The sequence below is a fragment of the Trichechus manatus genome, unplaced genomic scaffold (assembly GCF_000243295.1).
Source record: "Trichechus manatus latirostris isolate Lorelei unplaced genomic scaffold, TriManLat1.0 scaffold00223, whole genome shotgun sequence".
NCBI lineage: Eukaryota > Metazoa > Chordata > Mammalia > Sirenia > Trichechidae > Trichechus > Trichechus manatus.
This window is the reverse complement of record NW_004444159.1, coordinates 2,094,792-2,108,694: the sequence shown is the minus strand read 5'-3', so window position 1 is coordinate 2,108,694 and position 13,903 is coordinate 2,094,792. Positions and strand designations below refer to the sequence as shown.

The 13,903-nt window shown below is 43.3% G+C and overlaps 1 protein-coding gene across 1 annotated transcript in view; it reads left to right on the top strand.

Moving 5' to 3' along the window:
* BMP6 (bone morphogenetic protein 6) overlaps positions 1 to 13,903 on the top strand; it is a 197,628-nt gene that overhangs the window by 218 nt on the left and 183,507 nt on the right. Inside the window, exon 2 of the mRNA XM_004388939.3 lies at positions 1 to 471. This exon is cut by the window's left edge and continues 71 nt beyond it. Coding sequence (XP_004388996.2) covers positions 1 to 471 — 471 coding nt within the window. The remainder of the gene's footprint in view (positions 472 to 13,903) is intronic.

Sequence of the window (13,903 nt, the reverse complement as noted above, 5' to 3'; positions counted from 1 at the left end):
CGCCCCCGCCGCCGCCCTCCTCCTCCGGTTTCCTCTACCGGCGCCTCAAGACGCACGAGAAACGGGAAATGCAGAAGGAGATCCTATCGGTGCTGGGGCTCCCGCACCGGCCCCGGCCCCTGCACGGCCTCCCGCAGCCCGCGGCGCCCCAGCAGCAGCAGCCCCCTGGGGAGCCCCCGCCCGAGCGGCTGAAGTCCGCACCCCTCTTCATGCTGGATCTGTATAACGCCCTGACGGCTGACGACGACGACGATGAGGGGTCATCGCCGGAGGAGCGGCGGCGACCCCGGCCCCAGGGAGCCGGCAGCTCGCCTCAGCCCCAGCAGCCGCACCCTGGTGCCGCGCACCCCATCAACCTCAAGAGCCTGCTAGCCCCGGGACCCGGCGGCGGGGGCGCGTACTCTCTGACCAGCGCACAAGACAGCGCCTTCCTCAACGACGCGGACATGGTCATGAGCTTTGTGAACCTGGGTAAGGATGTGGGTTTAGCGTAACAAGAAGAACATTTCCCCCTCTTCCCAGTCTCCCGGGCCCCAGTGGGTAGGGGATGTGGAGGAGCTCCAGGTGCACTGGACTGGTGCGGGTCGGGTGGGCCCGGCGGGGACTCGGACAGCCCAGGCGCGCTGCACCACCTGCGCTGCCCGGGGCAGCACGTGCGCTCCCTGCGCTGGCCGGGGCGCTGGGCACGCGGCCGCCGAAGCGCGTTTCGAGCTTGTCCAGCTCCAGTCTGGTGAGCCTAGGTTAACTCAGCTGTGGCAGGATAGTCCGACCCGGAGAGTAGCCGGCCTGGGAAGGAAAAAGCTCTCCAATTGATCTTTCCCCTCCACATAGTTTTCTTTTGCCCGTAACGCTCTAAGTGTCAGTTTTCCCAATGCGACTTTTAGGGAATCCGGCAGCAGCTGAGAACTTTGGAAACTGGACAAGATTGTGCTAAAATGTTAACCACGAAATTGGGGAGGAGGAAGGGCTGAAGTGGAAGGTCCTGAAAGTACCGCCTAGGGCGCGCTAGTCGGGACGGAACTTGGGCCGGGTGGGGGCCTGATCTGAAGCAGAACTGGGGTAACTCGCCCAATGCCTCCCTCGCATGCCTTTGGCCAGTGCCCTAAAGGCTGAAAAGTTGATCAAACTGCACGAGCAGAGAAAGGGTGCGGGTTAGGGGCCGGGGCTGGGCGCTGAGCTCGTCTGAACCGGTTGCCAGGCAACAGAATGGAAATTCAAGGGCGGCTAAATCGGGCTCAGCCACAAATGTTCTTTGGCAAACTGGCACGGAGTCACATCGCTTTTTCCCCCTTAGCGTTCTCATCTGTAAAGGAGAACGGCGTAAGGAAGACTTTTTTTTTCGGAATCGGTGCCTCTGATTTATGCTGCTGCTCATTCATAAGCGGGCTTAGCTTAGTATAGACAAAGGGATGCTCTGGACGCTTTCTCGTCTGAAGTGGGGGTGCGGTAGCCATGTCCCAATTGGGTGAGGCAGCCGTGTGGGGTGGGTCTCCGCGGCTTCCCTTCCTGGGTGAGACGCGGGCTCTGACCAGGTCCCAGATTGGGTTAGCAGACACTTGTCAACCTGGCACACACGTTTCAAATCCACTCGTCATTTAAGGGCATCGTTTACTTGAATGATTCCCAAGTAAACTACCTCAGCGACTTCTTCACAAAGACACCTGTGTGATGATTCTCAACTCTGCTGAGCTTTGGAGGGAGAACCCGGGGGCGGGGCCGACGCTAGAGGATGAGTGTGTTGAGGCAGGAGCGTTGGCGTCCAAGTGGCACAGAAATCTTTCCGGGAAATTCATGACACAGAATCTCGAGGGAGTGGGGTCCAGGGCCTGCCAGTCTTGCTACTTGCGCTGCCAGGAATTCTGATTGGACACGAATTTTCACAATTGATTGGAACGGAAGCCAGGGTTGAGCCACCTCCATGAAGCAGGCTGGACAAATTCTCATGCCAGTTAGTAAGCTTTACAGGGGGCAGAGGACCAGTGCTGTTCCTGGTTCTGATTTCTCTGCTTCTTCTGCCTGAATAAATTTTACCCCTTACTCTCCCTTGCTGCTACCCTCCTCAAGCTTCCTGACAGTCTTGGGGAAATGTTTTATGCCTTTTGGGGGTAGCCCCAACCTGAACATAGTGGAGGGCACTGACCCTGGCTCCTTCATGGAGAATCAAGTTGTATTCCCTGGGAAAACAGTTTCTAGCCTTGGACTGTGGTTCTCAGCCTGAGCTGCCCATTAGCATCACCAGGGCCACTTAAAAAAATAAAGTATGGTGGGGCTGCACCCCAGAGCAGTTACATCAGCATCTCACTGTTTTTGTTTAAGTATCTTAGGTTTCTCTAGTGTGATGTAATGGTCAAGAACCACTGGCACAGCAGATCCTGATGTTAGAATTGAAATGCTTTCTGAAGGAATCAATAAACCACCCCAATGAAAGACTAAGAGCAAAGTTTCCTTACATTAGTGGCTCGCAAATGTGGCTGCATATTAGAACCACCTGGGGAGTTTTAAAAAATTCAGAGGCCCAGGTTGCACCCCTTATCTACTAAATCAGAATGTGTAAGGGTGGGAGCCAGGTATCAGTATTTTTTAAAGACACCCAGGTGATTCCATTATTTGGAATTGTTAGAGCTGGCTTTAGGCAGGTTTGTGAAGTAAGTGATGTTTACTGTATCTGGTGACCTCCAGATCCTCCTGGTGCCTTACTTTTCTGATCTCTTGTGGTCTGTAGGTACTTCTGAGTCACACTGCTTGAAGCTGGCTGTCAACTTAATCTGATAACATGATGGTTTAACATGTATGTTCCTAGGGATATGTTCATTTTTTCATAAAGCATTTTTAAAGACCCCAAAAATACCACTAACAGATTCCAGGAGAACTCACCAATAGAGCAATTTCAGGCACTGGAACACACTTGCGCAGAACTGAGAGTCCTGTGGGTCGGGAGCTCAGTCCAAGCCCTTTATAGTATACCATTGGGCTTTCTGACTACAAGTTATTCCTGCTGTAGGCCCAGGCCTAGCTCCATATGGGTAGAGGAGGAAACCTTTACAGGTAAGTGGGATCATAGTCACAAACCATGCCACCTGCCAATCAAGCAATTCTGTTTCATCTTAATCCATTTAACAGTAGGAAGGGGAATTTTATAATAAGAAGCTAAGATGTGATAAAATCTGGTTATCTTGGTTCTAAGCATACGGACAGTTCATTTGAAGAAAGTAATTCCTGGTGCTGTAGTAGTTAAGCACTTGATGCTGACCTAGAGGTCGGTGGTTCGAACCCACCAGTGGCTGCCAGGGAGAAAGACCTAGTGATCTCCGGTAAAGATTACAGTCTAGGAAACCCTATGGGGCAGTTCTGAACACTCTGTCCTGTAGGGTCGCTATGAGTCAGGATCAACTCTAAGGCATGTAACAACAACAATGGCAATTGCTTAGCAGTGTGGATTCCCAAAAGAAGGATGTTGGGAAAATCCCATAGCTGTCCTAATCTTTGTAGATGGCATGTTACTAGCTGCATTCATGTTACAAGCATTGTGCTCTCAAGCACTCTTCTATGGCACTGGGTTAAATAAGTTATAAACTGAAAATATAAGGGAAAGTGTTGCATGGTTGTAAACATCCTGTCTTCTCTGGGACTGGGGGAATCATTTACTCATGAAATACATTTAAAACACCCTGAGCCTTGTCAGCCAGAGTGACTGTCAGGAAGTATGAATCAACAGGATAAATTCTCTCGCATATCCCAACTGCTGGTCATTCCCCCAGCTCGTTGTTTATGTTGACTGTTTCAGCTCTTTCCGGGTGAATGACTGGGGATGTATAACCTTCCAAGAGCCAGCCTCACTCTGGCTGGCTGCTGCCCCGATGCACGTTTACAAAGGGCTGGAGCATGCCGTGAACCTGCATTCAATCAGGGCGCAGATGCCATTAGCTATTTGTTTTCCAATGCCAAAAAAAAAAAAAAAAAAGTTGGCAGCCTACTGAGCAAGCCTGTCAATTTGGTGACCTTGGACAAGTATCCTGAAATATCTTTCAGGTCTTCTTCACCTTCTCTACCACTTGATATAAATTGGTGCTGCCCCCACCCCCATCCCTGTCATTAACCATTACACCGCCCTGTTTATTGTCTTGACTGCCCAAGAGTTTTTCTTTTTTTTACTCTTTTTAGTTTAGTTGTTTGTTGGTCTCCCCTCTAGGACGTCAGCCTCAAAAGGCAGAATCCAAGCTTACCTACCACTGCAGCCTAGGTGTCTAACAGCGCTGAGCGCATAGCCCTCAGTAAAGAAGGAATTAACGAAGATATAGACATAGCCCACATTTTAAATTCATATTTTGCTAATTTGGAAGCTCTGGTCATTTAGCAGTGGTGCCCCTGATATTTATTGAGTGAAAGTTTGACATCAGTGAAGATATTTGGGGCATTTAAGTTCATTACATTATGTTTGATCTAGATCATAATGTTTCATTAGCTCTTTTTTCATTAATTACCCATATGCATATTAGCTTGTAATGTGCATTACATTTGAGAATAGTAAAAAAGTTTCTTTACATCCCTGCACTTCAGACTTCACTAATTTATTTTGAATTAATGAAGTGTTGATCTCTGGTGTTAGGATAAAATGAAATGAAAAACTCAAATTATGCTTAAAAAAGGGAATCAGTATGTGATCAGTATTAGTACAAGTAACAAGAAACTTGTTAAAAATTGTACTAAAAATAACTGGCAATCTTCTATACAAAATTACTACTGGGGAACATAGATTAGAAAATAAATGAAATATTCCTTACTTGTGTTTATAACTAAAATAAATGGACTATTCCTTACTTGTGTTTGTAACTAAATACACTTGTACTTTTTTCTCATAAACATAGTATCAGTAGTACTACCTTTTCATTGAAGCTGCCTGTACTTATGAAGAGTTTTATTAGCAGAAAATAAATCCATGCCTGCAAGCTACAGCAAAAACAATTTGGAGAATTTGGTTGCAAGAGTGTGGGTCAAAGAAGCAGGTAGATGTTCTCCTAAATAGATTTCAAATAGTAAATGAGAAATTCAGTGGTATCGCAAAAAAAAAAAAAAAAAAAAAAAAAAAAGTTGTACAAAGTGTTCCTAACCTAAGATCAAAGGGCAAGCAGATAGCATTGTTAGACCTCAAATGGTGTTTCCTTTGGTTGTCCTTCTAAGAATGGGTATAAATCCTTGAATGTGCTGAATCATGGTTAATTCCTCTACTTAAGAGCTTAACTCTGGTTAGGATGGAGAAAGGATTCTCTGTGATATAACACTCTGTGTAAATGAAAAAAACAAAACAACAGTGTTCAGCACTTTATTCACTTCCTCCCCCCTTTTTTTTCTTTTAATTTTATGATGCTGGAGCCCTAGTGGTACAGTGGTTAAGAGCTACAGCTGCTAACCAAAAGGCTGGCAGTTCAAATCCACCAGCCACTACTTGGAAACCCTATGGGGCAGTTCTACTCTGTCCTATAGGGTTGCTATGAGTTGGAATCGACTCTACGGCAGCGGGTTTGGTTTCTTTTCTTTTCTTTTTTTTTTTAGGTGAAACTTTACAATGCAAATTAGTTTTTCATTCAAAAATTTATACACAAATTGTTTTGCGGCATTGGTTGCAATCCCTGCAGTGTGACAGACAGCATTCTCCCCATTTCCACGCCTGGCTCCCCATGTCCATTCATACAGCTTTCCTGTCCCTTCCTGCCTTCTCATCTTGCTTTTGGGCAGGAGTTGCCGATTTGGACTTCTTCATTTTTAATCACCGTGTCTTCAGAGTTTAACTACTTTAAATGTTGGGTTTCAAATTAATATTTTACTTGAGTATGGGAGGAGGAGGGTGAATACCAGATCTCAGAACAAACTGTAAAAGGTATCAGCTCTGTCATCTTTGCCTCAACCTTGGTCTGTTTAAGAAGCTAAGTTAGAAAAGAAAAATAAAGAAGGTAAATTTCTTGGATAATTTAACCAGCTTTCTATAACCTTTTCACAAATCAATCCTCCATCCTCTGCCTCCTATCTCATATCCAAAATTGAATTACTCCATGGAAGGCTTTTCTTTTTTTTTTTAGCTTAGTATAAAGTTATTACGGTTTTCTTTTAATTTTTCTATTTTGAGTTTTATTCTATTTTTTGAATATTTTGAATATGAGCCATTTCACCATTTTTGGCACCTTGAGCAATGGGAAGGATAGTAGGCAAGATTTTAATCCCATCCTCGTGTTTCTGATTAGTACCTGTTGCCCTTGAGTCGATTCTGACTCATGGGACCCCAAGTGTTACAGAGTAGAATTGAGTTCCATAGGATTTTCTTGCCAGGCCTTTCTTCTGTGGTGCTGCTGGGTGGCAAACCACTTGTGCCACTCAGGGACCTGATTAGTAGCTTCGATAACTACCGGTGTAAGAGGAATAGAGGTCAATACAGAAATTCCTGAAGATATGAACAGTTTACTAAGTCCCCATGCGTGTAAATAGGTTGTTACTCATTAAACTTCTGTCTCGCCCTCCCTGAGCTACTCTGCATAACTCCAACCACTGGGCTGCAGGGCTGCCCTTGCCCCAGAGTGTCACCCTGGGGCCGGTATGGGAATGGCTGATGTCTTCTCTTTTGTGCTCCCCACAAAGAATCAGTGTATTCTATTGTCCTCATCTGTCTTTATCTTGACCACTTAGTTAATTTTATTCAAGCACATTTTCTCCTTTCATAGTACCTGACATCTTCTTCAACACCCTTGCTCCTCTCTCTGCTCCTGGTCCGTGTTGCTATGATGCCGAAGGTTTCGGTGGAGCTTCCAGACTAAGATGGACTAGGAAGAAAGGCCTGGTGACCCACTTCTGAAAGTCAGCCATTGAAAACCCTATGGATCACAGTGGTCTGATCTGCAACCCATCATGGGGATTTCTCTGGACAGGGCCATGAGTTGGAGGCCGATTCGACAGCAGCTAAAAACAGCAACATGGATAAAGTAGACTGGGATCTGACCTGGAAACGTAACTACTATTCATAACATTCTTTTTCTGGGGAAACATTCCCAGCAACAGACAACTTGTTTGTAAATCGGACTTTCTCTATCATTGGTGGGAGGTTTGAGATGATTGGTGAATGAATACTTTTCATTGATAACATTTAGAGCTCTCAAGGTTCTTGGATATCATCTAATCTTTTAGATTCACAGTTTGATTTGTTAGGTTTACTCAGCACTATTTCCTCTTTACCACCGTTGCATTTTAAGACTGAGGGACAATCAGCAAATGAGCAGAACTAAAAAGAAATCCTAATGCATCCGAAAATTAAGGAGAATAAATTGGTCAGGAATGAGCGGAGAATTAAGGAGAAATTACAAAATCGAGCAAGAGCTCCACACGAGCAAAAGGTGGCAAAGCCCAAGTCTTTTAGAATGTTTTGAGTTTGTTTTTTTAAATCTCTTCTAGAACTTTGCTTTGAGGGAAGAAAAAGCTATGCATATCTATAAATATCCTCTTGTTTAGTTTGCCGAAGGACTGTTGACCCCAAAGAATTGTTTTCTGCTCCAGAGTGAATTGAAAACTGTGTTGCTCAGAGTGGCATTGTTTCACTGATATCCCTCAGGCCGATTCTCTTCCTGCCCTTCCCATCTCCATTATTAAAGAGACTTGGTCCATAATAGTGATGATATCTAAATTACATCAGTAATTCCTTGATGAGTCCCCATGGTCTTGTTATCTCAAACACAGTCCCTGATGACTGGGTAGAAGAATCTCCCTGAGACATTTTTGCAGAATGAGGTTCTGGTTCAGAGGGGGGCACCTTCCTGACTTTCACGCTCAGGGGCCCACACCCTTGATGACTGATTTCTGTGAGAGAGGTTGAGACTGTCCCAGACCTGGGATGTCTTTGCGCCATGATGCTCATTTACGTTCAGATTTTTTCCTCACCAGCGGGGAGCTGTGTTGGGGGAGGGGTGGTGTGGATTCACACTGGGCAGAAAAACTGCCTGAGGAAGCTCTGGAGCCCTCCACAGAGGGCAGAGTTCGTGGTTATAGTTCTCCTGCCACTTACCCTTTTCACCTTGCCCAGAATATGACTTCTAGCCTGAAACATCTGCCACTGTTGATTGTTGTTCCTGTGTTTACAGTCTTGTTGGTTTCCTGTACATGAACATGGGCTAGAAAAAAAGTTCTGACTTGCACATCAGCAGAGTATGAACTTACAGTGTGATTGCCTACGGATTCCAAACACAAATTTTTTTTGTAGAGTTTATAACTGTCCTTAATCTGTGATATATAGTTAACAGAAGAAAAAAAAATTAGACTATATAAAAAGTCCTTACAAATCAATGTGAAAAGCAAAACCAATCGATAGGGAAAAAAAAATGGCGCTAAAGCCACAATTGGACCTAGAAAGAAGGTCAGTTGTCAAGAAACCTGTAACATGAAAAGATATTCTCCCACATTAGTCATCAAGGATATGCAGATTGCCATGAGTTATACTTTAGGCCAAGAGATTTGAATAACTGGCCTTGTTTAATCTCTGGGATCAGTTATTTCCTTTTCCTTTTTTAAATCTATGAATTACATTTAAATATTTTAAAGAACTGAATTTTGTAAACTACGGAATTAAGGGTGAAAAGGTTTTACTTGACTTAGCTTTTTCTAGATTTTCTTTGAGCATTCCCAGATTAGAATAAATCGGAGCAGCAACAACAGTGAACCCGTATGTTGAACCAGAACAACAAAACGAGTGGAAACATTAAAACTCCAAATATGCTAAGTTTGGGGGAGGAATTGAATTGTTGAGTATTGTTGAATACGATTTCGTTTCTGGGGTTTCGCCTCAAGTAAGTAATTCTGCTTTTCAATGAGTATGTGAGCCCTATTTTGGGTTTCTAGGTGTTGACACCAAATCCATCCAAAATCTCTCACTCTCCTTTTTTTTTTTTTTAAAGTCTAGGAGTTTAAAAATATGTTTTCCTCTGCATACTTTCACTGAGGTGTCTGTCACCATAGTACCTAGACAGTCCCTCAGGCACAGAAAGGAGCGATTAAATTTCTCCCTGGATTGTGCCCTGCTTGAGCCACGCACGGCAGGATTTGGGGAGTAAAATAAAGAAGACGGCTGAAGAATGGACAAGAATTATAGGAATTCTGTGCTTGTTAAATTATTGAAATTTGGGGGGTTGTTAGGGGAAGGCTTAAATATTTTTCCTTCCTTTCTGAAAACTTATTGTGACTTTAGAGTTGAGAAACTCACAAAAGTATTTTACTGGCCCTCAAGGCAGGATCAGGGGACTTTAAAAGGCTTTCTCAGGAGAGAATATGTAGATCAGAGTAAAAACTAAATTAATAGAGATGCCATAAATCCAGGGGTCTTTCTAAGTGTTGTATAGAGTAGGTTCATTTGCCTTTGAATTATCTTCTGTGAAAAAGGGCTATACAGATTCATGTAGATGAGTAAGAAAATGGCAATAATGTAAACAAGAACATGCTAACAAAAGTTTCCAATTCATTTGAGATATTTTGGGGGCATTTGTGTGTTTTCTTGAACAATATTGTACAAGTGAGATATTTCATGAATTCTCACCACCCCTTCTCATGTCAACTATCCGTTTGCAGTGGAGTCTTTCCTCCCTGAATTCTAGCAAAATTGTTGCTGTTGATAGCTTCCATCCAGTCGGCCCCTGTCTCATGGCGTCTCCATGCACAACAGAATGAAACACGGTCTGGTCCTGCGCCATCCCCATTAGGTTCATCAAACATTTGTAGCGCTTCCACTAGCCTGTCACCACTTCCCTGCGTTAAATTCTCTCCGTAATAGACTCTTGATGGGGTTTCTGTTTCCCTGGATGGACCCTGATTTCCAAGGCCACTTCATTCCGAAACATAGTTGAGAAACCCTGGACTAGATAATATTCAGAACTCAGTTCTACGAGTGTTCCCTGTTGTGCTTCTCTGAGCAATTATTTTTTCATCAGCTCTGCCAGTAAAACCAGTTGCCATTGAGTTGGCTCTGACTCATGGCGACCCCATGTGTGTCAGAGTAGAACTGTGCTCCATAGGGTTTTCAATGGCTGGTTGTTTAGTAGTAGATCACCAGGCACCTCTGGGTGGACTTGAAGCTCCAACCTTTCAGTTAGCAGCCAAGCACGTTAACCATTTGCACTACCCAGGGACTTCTTAGGCAGCTTTACTGAGGTATAATTGATATAGAATAAACTGCTTATATTTAAAGTATACAATTTAATAAGTTTTGACTTATGTATACACCTGCAAAACCATCACCGCAGTCAATACAGTGAACATATTGTGATCTATATGTGAAATAGTCTTAACACACAGGAAATACGTAAAACTCTCCATCTTTCATTCATGCCATTGCCCTTCACGCTTATTATCTAGCAAGCTTTAACATCCTTAAGAATGGAATTTACTGAAAATGTTCGGGAATGATTTTCTTGGATCAGAGAACCATAGGTCATGTCTTGATGGGGTCAAGCCTGCTTTTTGCAATTATAATTGGCCTTCACCCTACATCTCACCTTCCATAATTATTTTAGGGAAATAATAATAAAAATAGATCTCTTTTTTAATTTTGAGATCAAGCATCCAAAGTACTTTGGGGTTGTTAGTGACCCTTTGGAATCTTGTTTCTAAATATTCAAGTTTAAAAGATTTGACACTGCTGGAAAACATTACAAAAATGCTGCTCTGTGTTTCTGTTTTAAATTCTGGCAATTTAGGTAGGGCAGAAGTCCAGAATCTTTATAGAAGTAGACGCCAATTTACCCCCAACTTTCCCCCATGCTCATCCTTCTCCAACTGGTCTGTAAGCTTACGTAGAAACTGCATTTTGTTCTTGGGAGAAAATGTAAGTGTTGCATTTCTTTACGGCCTTTTCCTTAAAGAGTGGCTGATGTCACTTATGGCCCTACCATCTCAGCAAGGCAAGCACTTAGACTTTTATAGCTACAAATACACATTAAACACTAGAATTTGGAGGGCTTTGGAGAAAATTATTATTTAGAGGAGCAGCAACATATAATGTTCAAAATAGTTCCCAGCCACGTAATACAACCGTTTTATGAAATTACTTCACCACCCCCCACCTGCCCACCACTCAAAGGAAGCTTCTGTCCGCTGCCCACACAGTGCTCCACGCCCCATGCTGTCTGACTCTGTCCCCATCACTCTGCTGAAATTGTCCCATCCAAGGCAACCATGACTCTGTCCTGAGTCCTCTTTCTTTCTGCAAGCCTTAGTCACTTTGGCCACGTAGCCCTTGTAAAACATTCTTTCCTTGGATTTTTTTTTTAATTGTTGTAAAACTATAGATAACACAGTATTTACCAATTCAGCATTTTTCACGTGTACAAATCATTGACACCAGTTACATCAATCATGTTATACAACCATCACTTATATCTGTTACCAAATTTTCCATCACCATGAACAGAAACTCAGTGCTTCCTAAACAATGATTCCCCTTTTCCCCCTCCTTCATGCCCCTAGTAACCACTGATAAACTTTGGTCTCTCTACATATGCCTATTCTAGGTATTTCATATTAGTGAGATCTCTCCTTGGCTTTTATAATATTGCCTGCCCACTCTTGGTTCCTTTTCTACTACTCAGACCGTTGCTATATTTTGGGACATTTCCTGAAAAACAACCAAAGGTTAGGAAGGCATGTGGGCACTACCCACTGGGTAGGCGCCGGGCAGAGGTGGGACGGGGGCACACCCATGGACAGGGGCAGGGCGGGGGCACACCCATTGCAGGAGTCAAAAGACAATACGTAACCGCGCAGCAGGGTGACAGGCGGACCCAGGCTTTCAGGTGACCCACTGTGGAGACTCAGGTGGCCAGGTGGTAGATAGGGTCATGGTAATGGGAGTGGGGATTCCAGCAGGCAGGGTACTCAGCCACATGTCAGCTTCAGGGAAGACTCTCTGCTCTGGGTGCCTCCTTGCATGTTTCCTTTTTCTCTTGTTAACTGCCATTGAGTCAGCCCCGCCTCGTGGCGACCTTATGCACAACAGAAGGAAACTCTGCCCGGTCCTGTTCCATTCCCATGGTCAGTTGTAGGTTGGACCATTGTGATCTATAGAGTTTTCATTGGCTGATTTTCAGAAGGAGATCACCAGGACTTTCTTCTTAGTCCATCTTAGTCTGGAAGCTGTGCTAAAAACCTGTTCAACATCATAGCCACACGCAAGCCTCCACCGACAGGTGGTGGCTGTGCATGAGGTGTACTGGCAGGAAATCGAACCTTGGTTTCCCGAATGGAAGGCGAGAATTCTACCACTGAACCACAACGGCCCTTTTCTCTTATTGACCCATTTATTCAAAGTGTGATCCTGCGCCAAAATCATCTCTTGGAGTACTTCTCAAACTATCTTTGGGGAATAAATTTATTGTTTTGTTTTTAAAATTTTTTAATCTCGTGTGACTCATGCTTTTGTAAAATTTAATAAAAATAAATTATTAGGAAAGTTAAAATAAAAACCCAATACATACACATTCAACCTCCAATTTTTTATTATTAGATTCAATAGACATAAAATTATTGGTCTAATTGCTATAAAACCCCAGTTTGTGAATTGGTACAAATCTAGTCTGCCATGCATATGTCAATTTGCTATACTGTGGTGGCTTGTATGTTGCTGGGATACTGGAAGCTATGCCACCCGTATTTCAAATACCAGCAGGGTCACCCATGGTGGACAGGTTTCAGTGGAGCTTCCAGACTAAGACAGGCTAGGAAGAAGGACCTGGTTGTCTGTTTCTGAAAAAAACTGGCCAGCGAAAACCTTATGAATAGCAGCAGAACATTGTCTGATATAGTGCTAGAAGATGAGCCCCTCAGGTTGGAAGGTGCTCAAAATACGACTAGAGAAGAGCTGCCTCCTCAAAGTAGAGTCAACCTTAATGACGTGGATCGAGTCAAGCCTTTGGGACCTTCATTTGCTGATATGGAATGACTCAAAATGAGAACAAACAGCTGCAAACATCCGTTAATAATTGGAACATGGAATGTATGAAGTATGAATGTAGGAAAATTCCAATTTTCATGAAAAATGAAATGGAACGCATAAACATTGATATCCTAGGCATTAGTGAGCAGAAATGAACTGGTATTGGCCATTTCCAGTCAGGCAATCATATGGTCTACTATGCCAGAAATGACTAATTCAAGAAGAATGGCGTCACATTCATTGTCAAAAAGAACATTTCAAGATCTATCCTGAGGTACAATGCTGTCAGTAATAGGATAATATCCATACACCTACAAGGAAGACCAGTTAATATGATTATTATTCAAGTTTATGCATCAACTACTAATGCCAAAGATGAGAAAATTGAAGATTCTTAACTTCTGCAGTCCGAAGTTGATCAAACAGGCAATCAAGATGCATTGATAATTACTGGTGATTGGAAAGGGAAAGTTGGAAACAAAGAAGGAGCTGTGGTTGGAAAACATGGCTTTGGTGATAGAAACATGATAGATGACATGATAGAATTTTGCAAGACCAATGACTTATTCATTGCAAATACCTTTTTTCAACAACCTAAACGGCGACTATACATGGTGACTTTATCAGGTGGAAAACACAGGAATCAAATTGACTACATCTGTTGAAAGAGATGCTGGAAAAGCTCAATATCATCAGTCAGAACAAGGCCAGAGGCTGACTGGAACAGACCATCAATTGCTCGTGTGCAAGTTCAAGCTGAAGCTGAAGAAAATTATAAGAAGTCCATGGGAAACAAAATATGACTTTGAGCATATCCTACCTGAATTTGGCGACCATCTTAAGAATAGATTTGACACACTGAACACTAATGACTGAAGACCAGACCGGTTGTGGGATGACATCAAAGACATCATACATGAAGAAAGCAAAAGGTCATTAAAAAGACAGGAA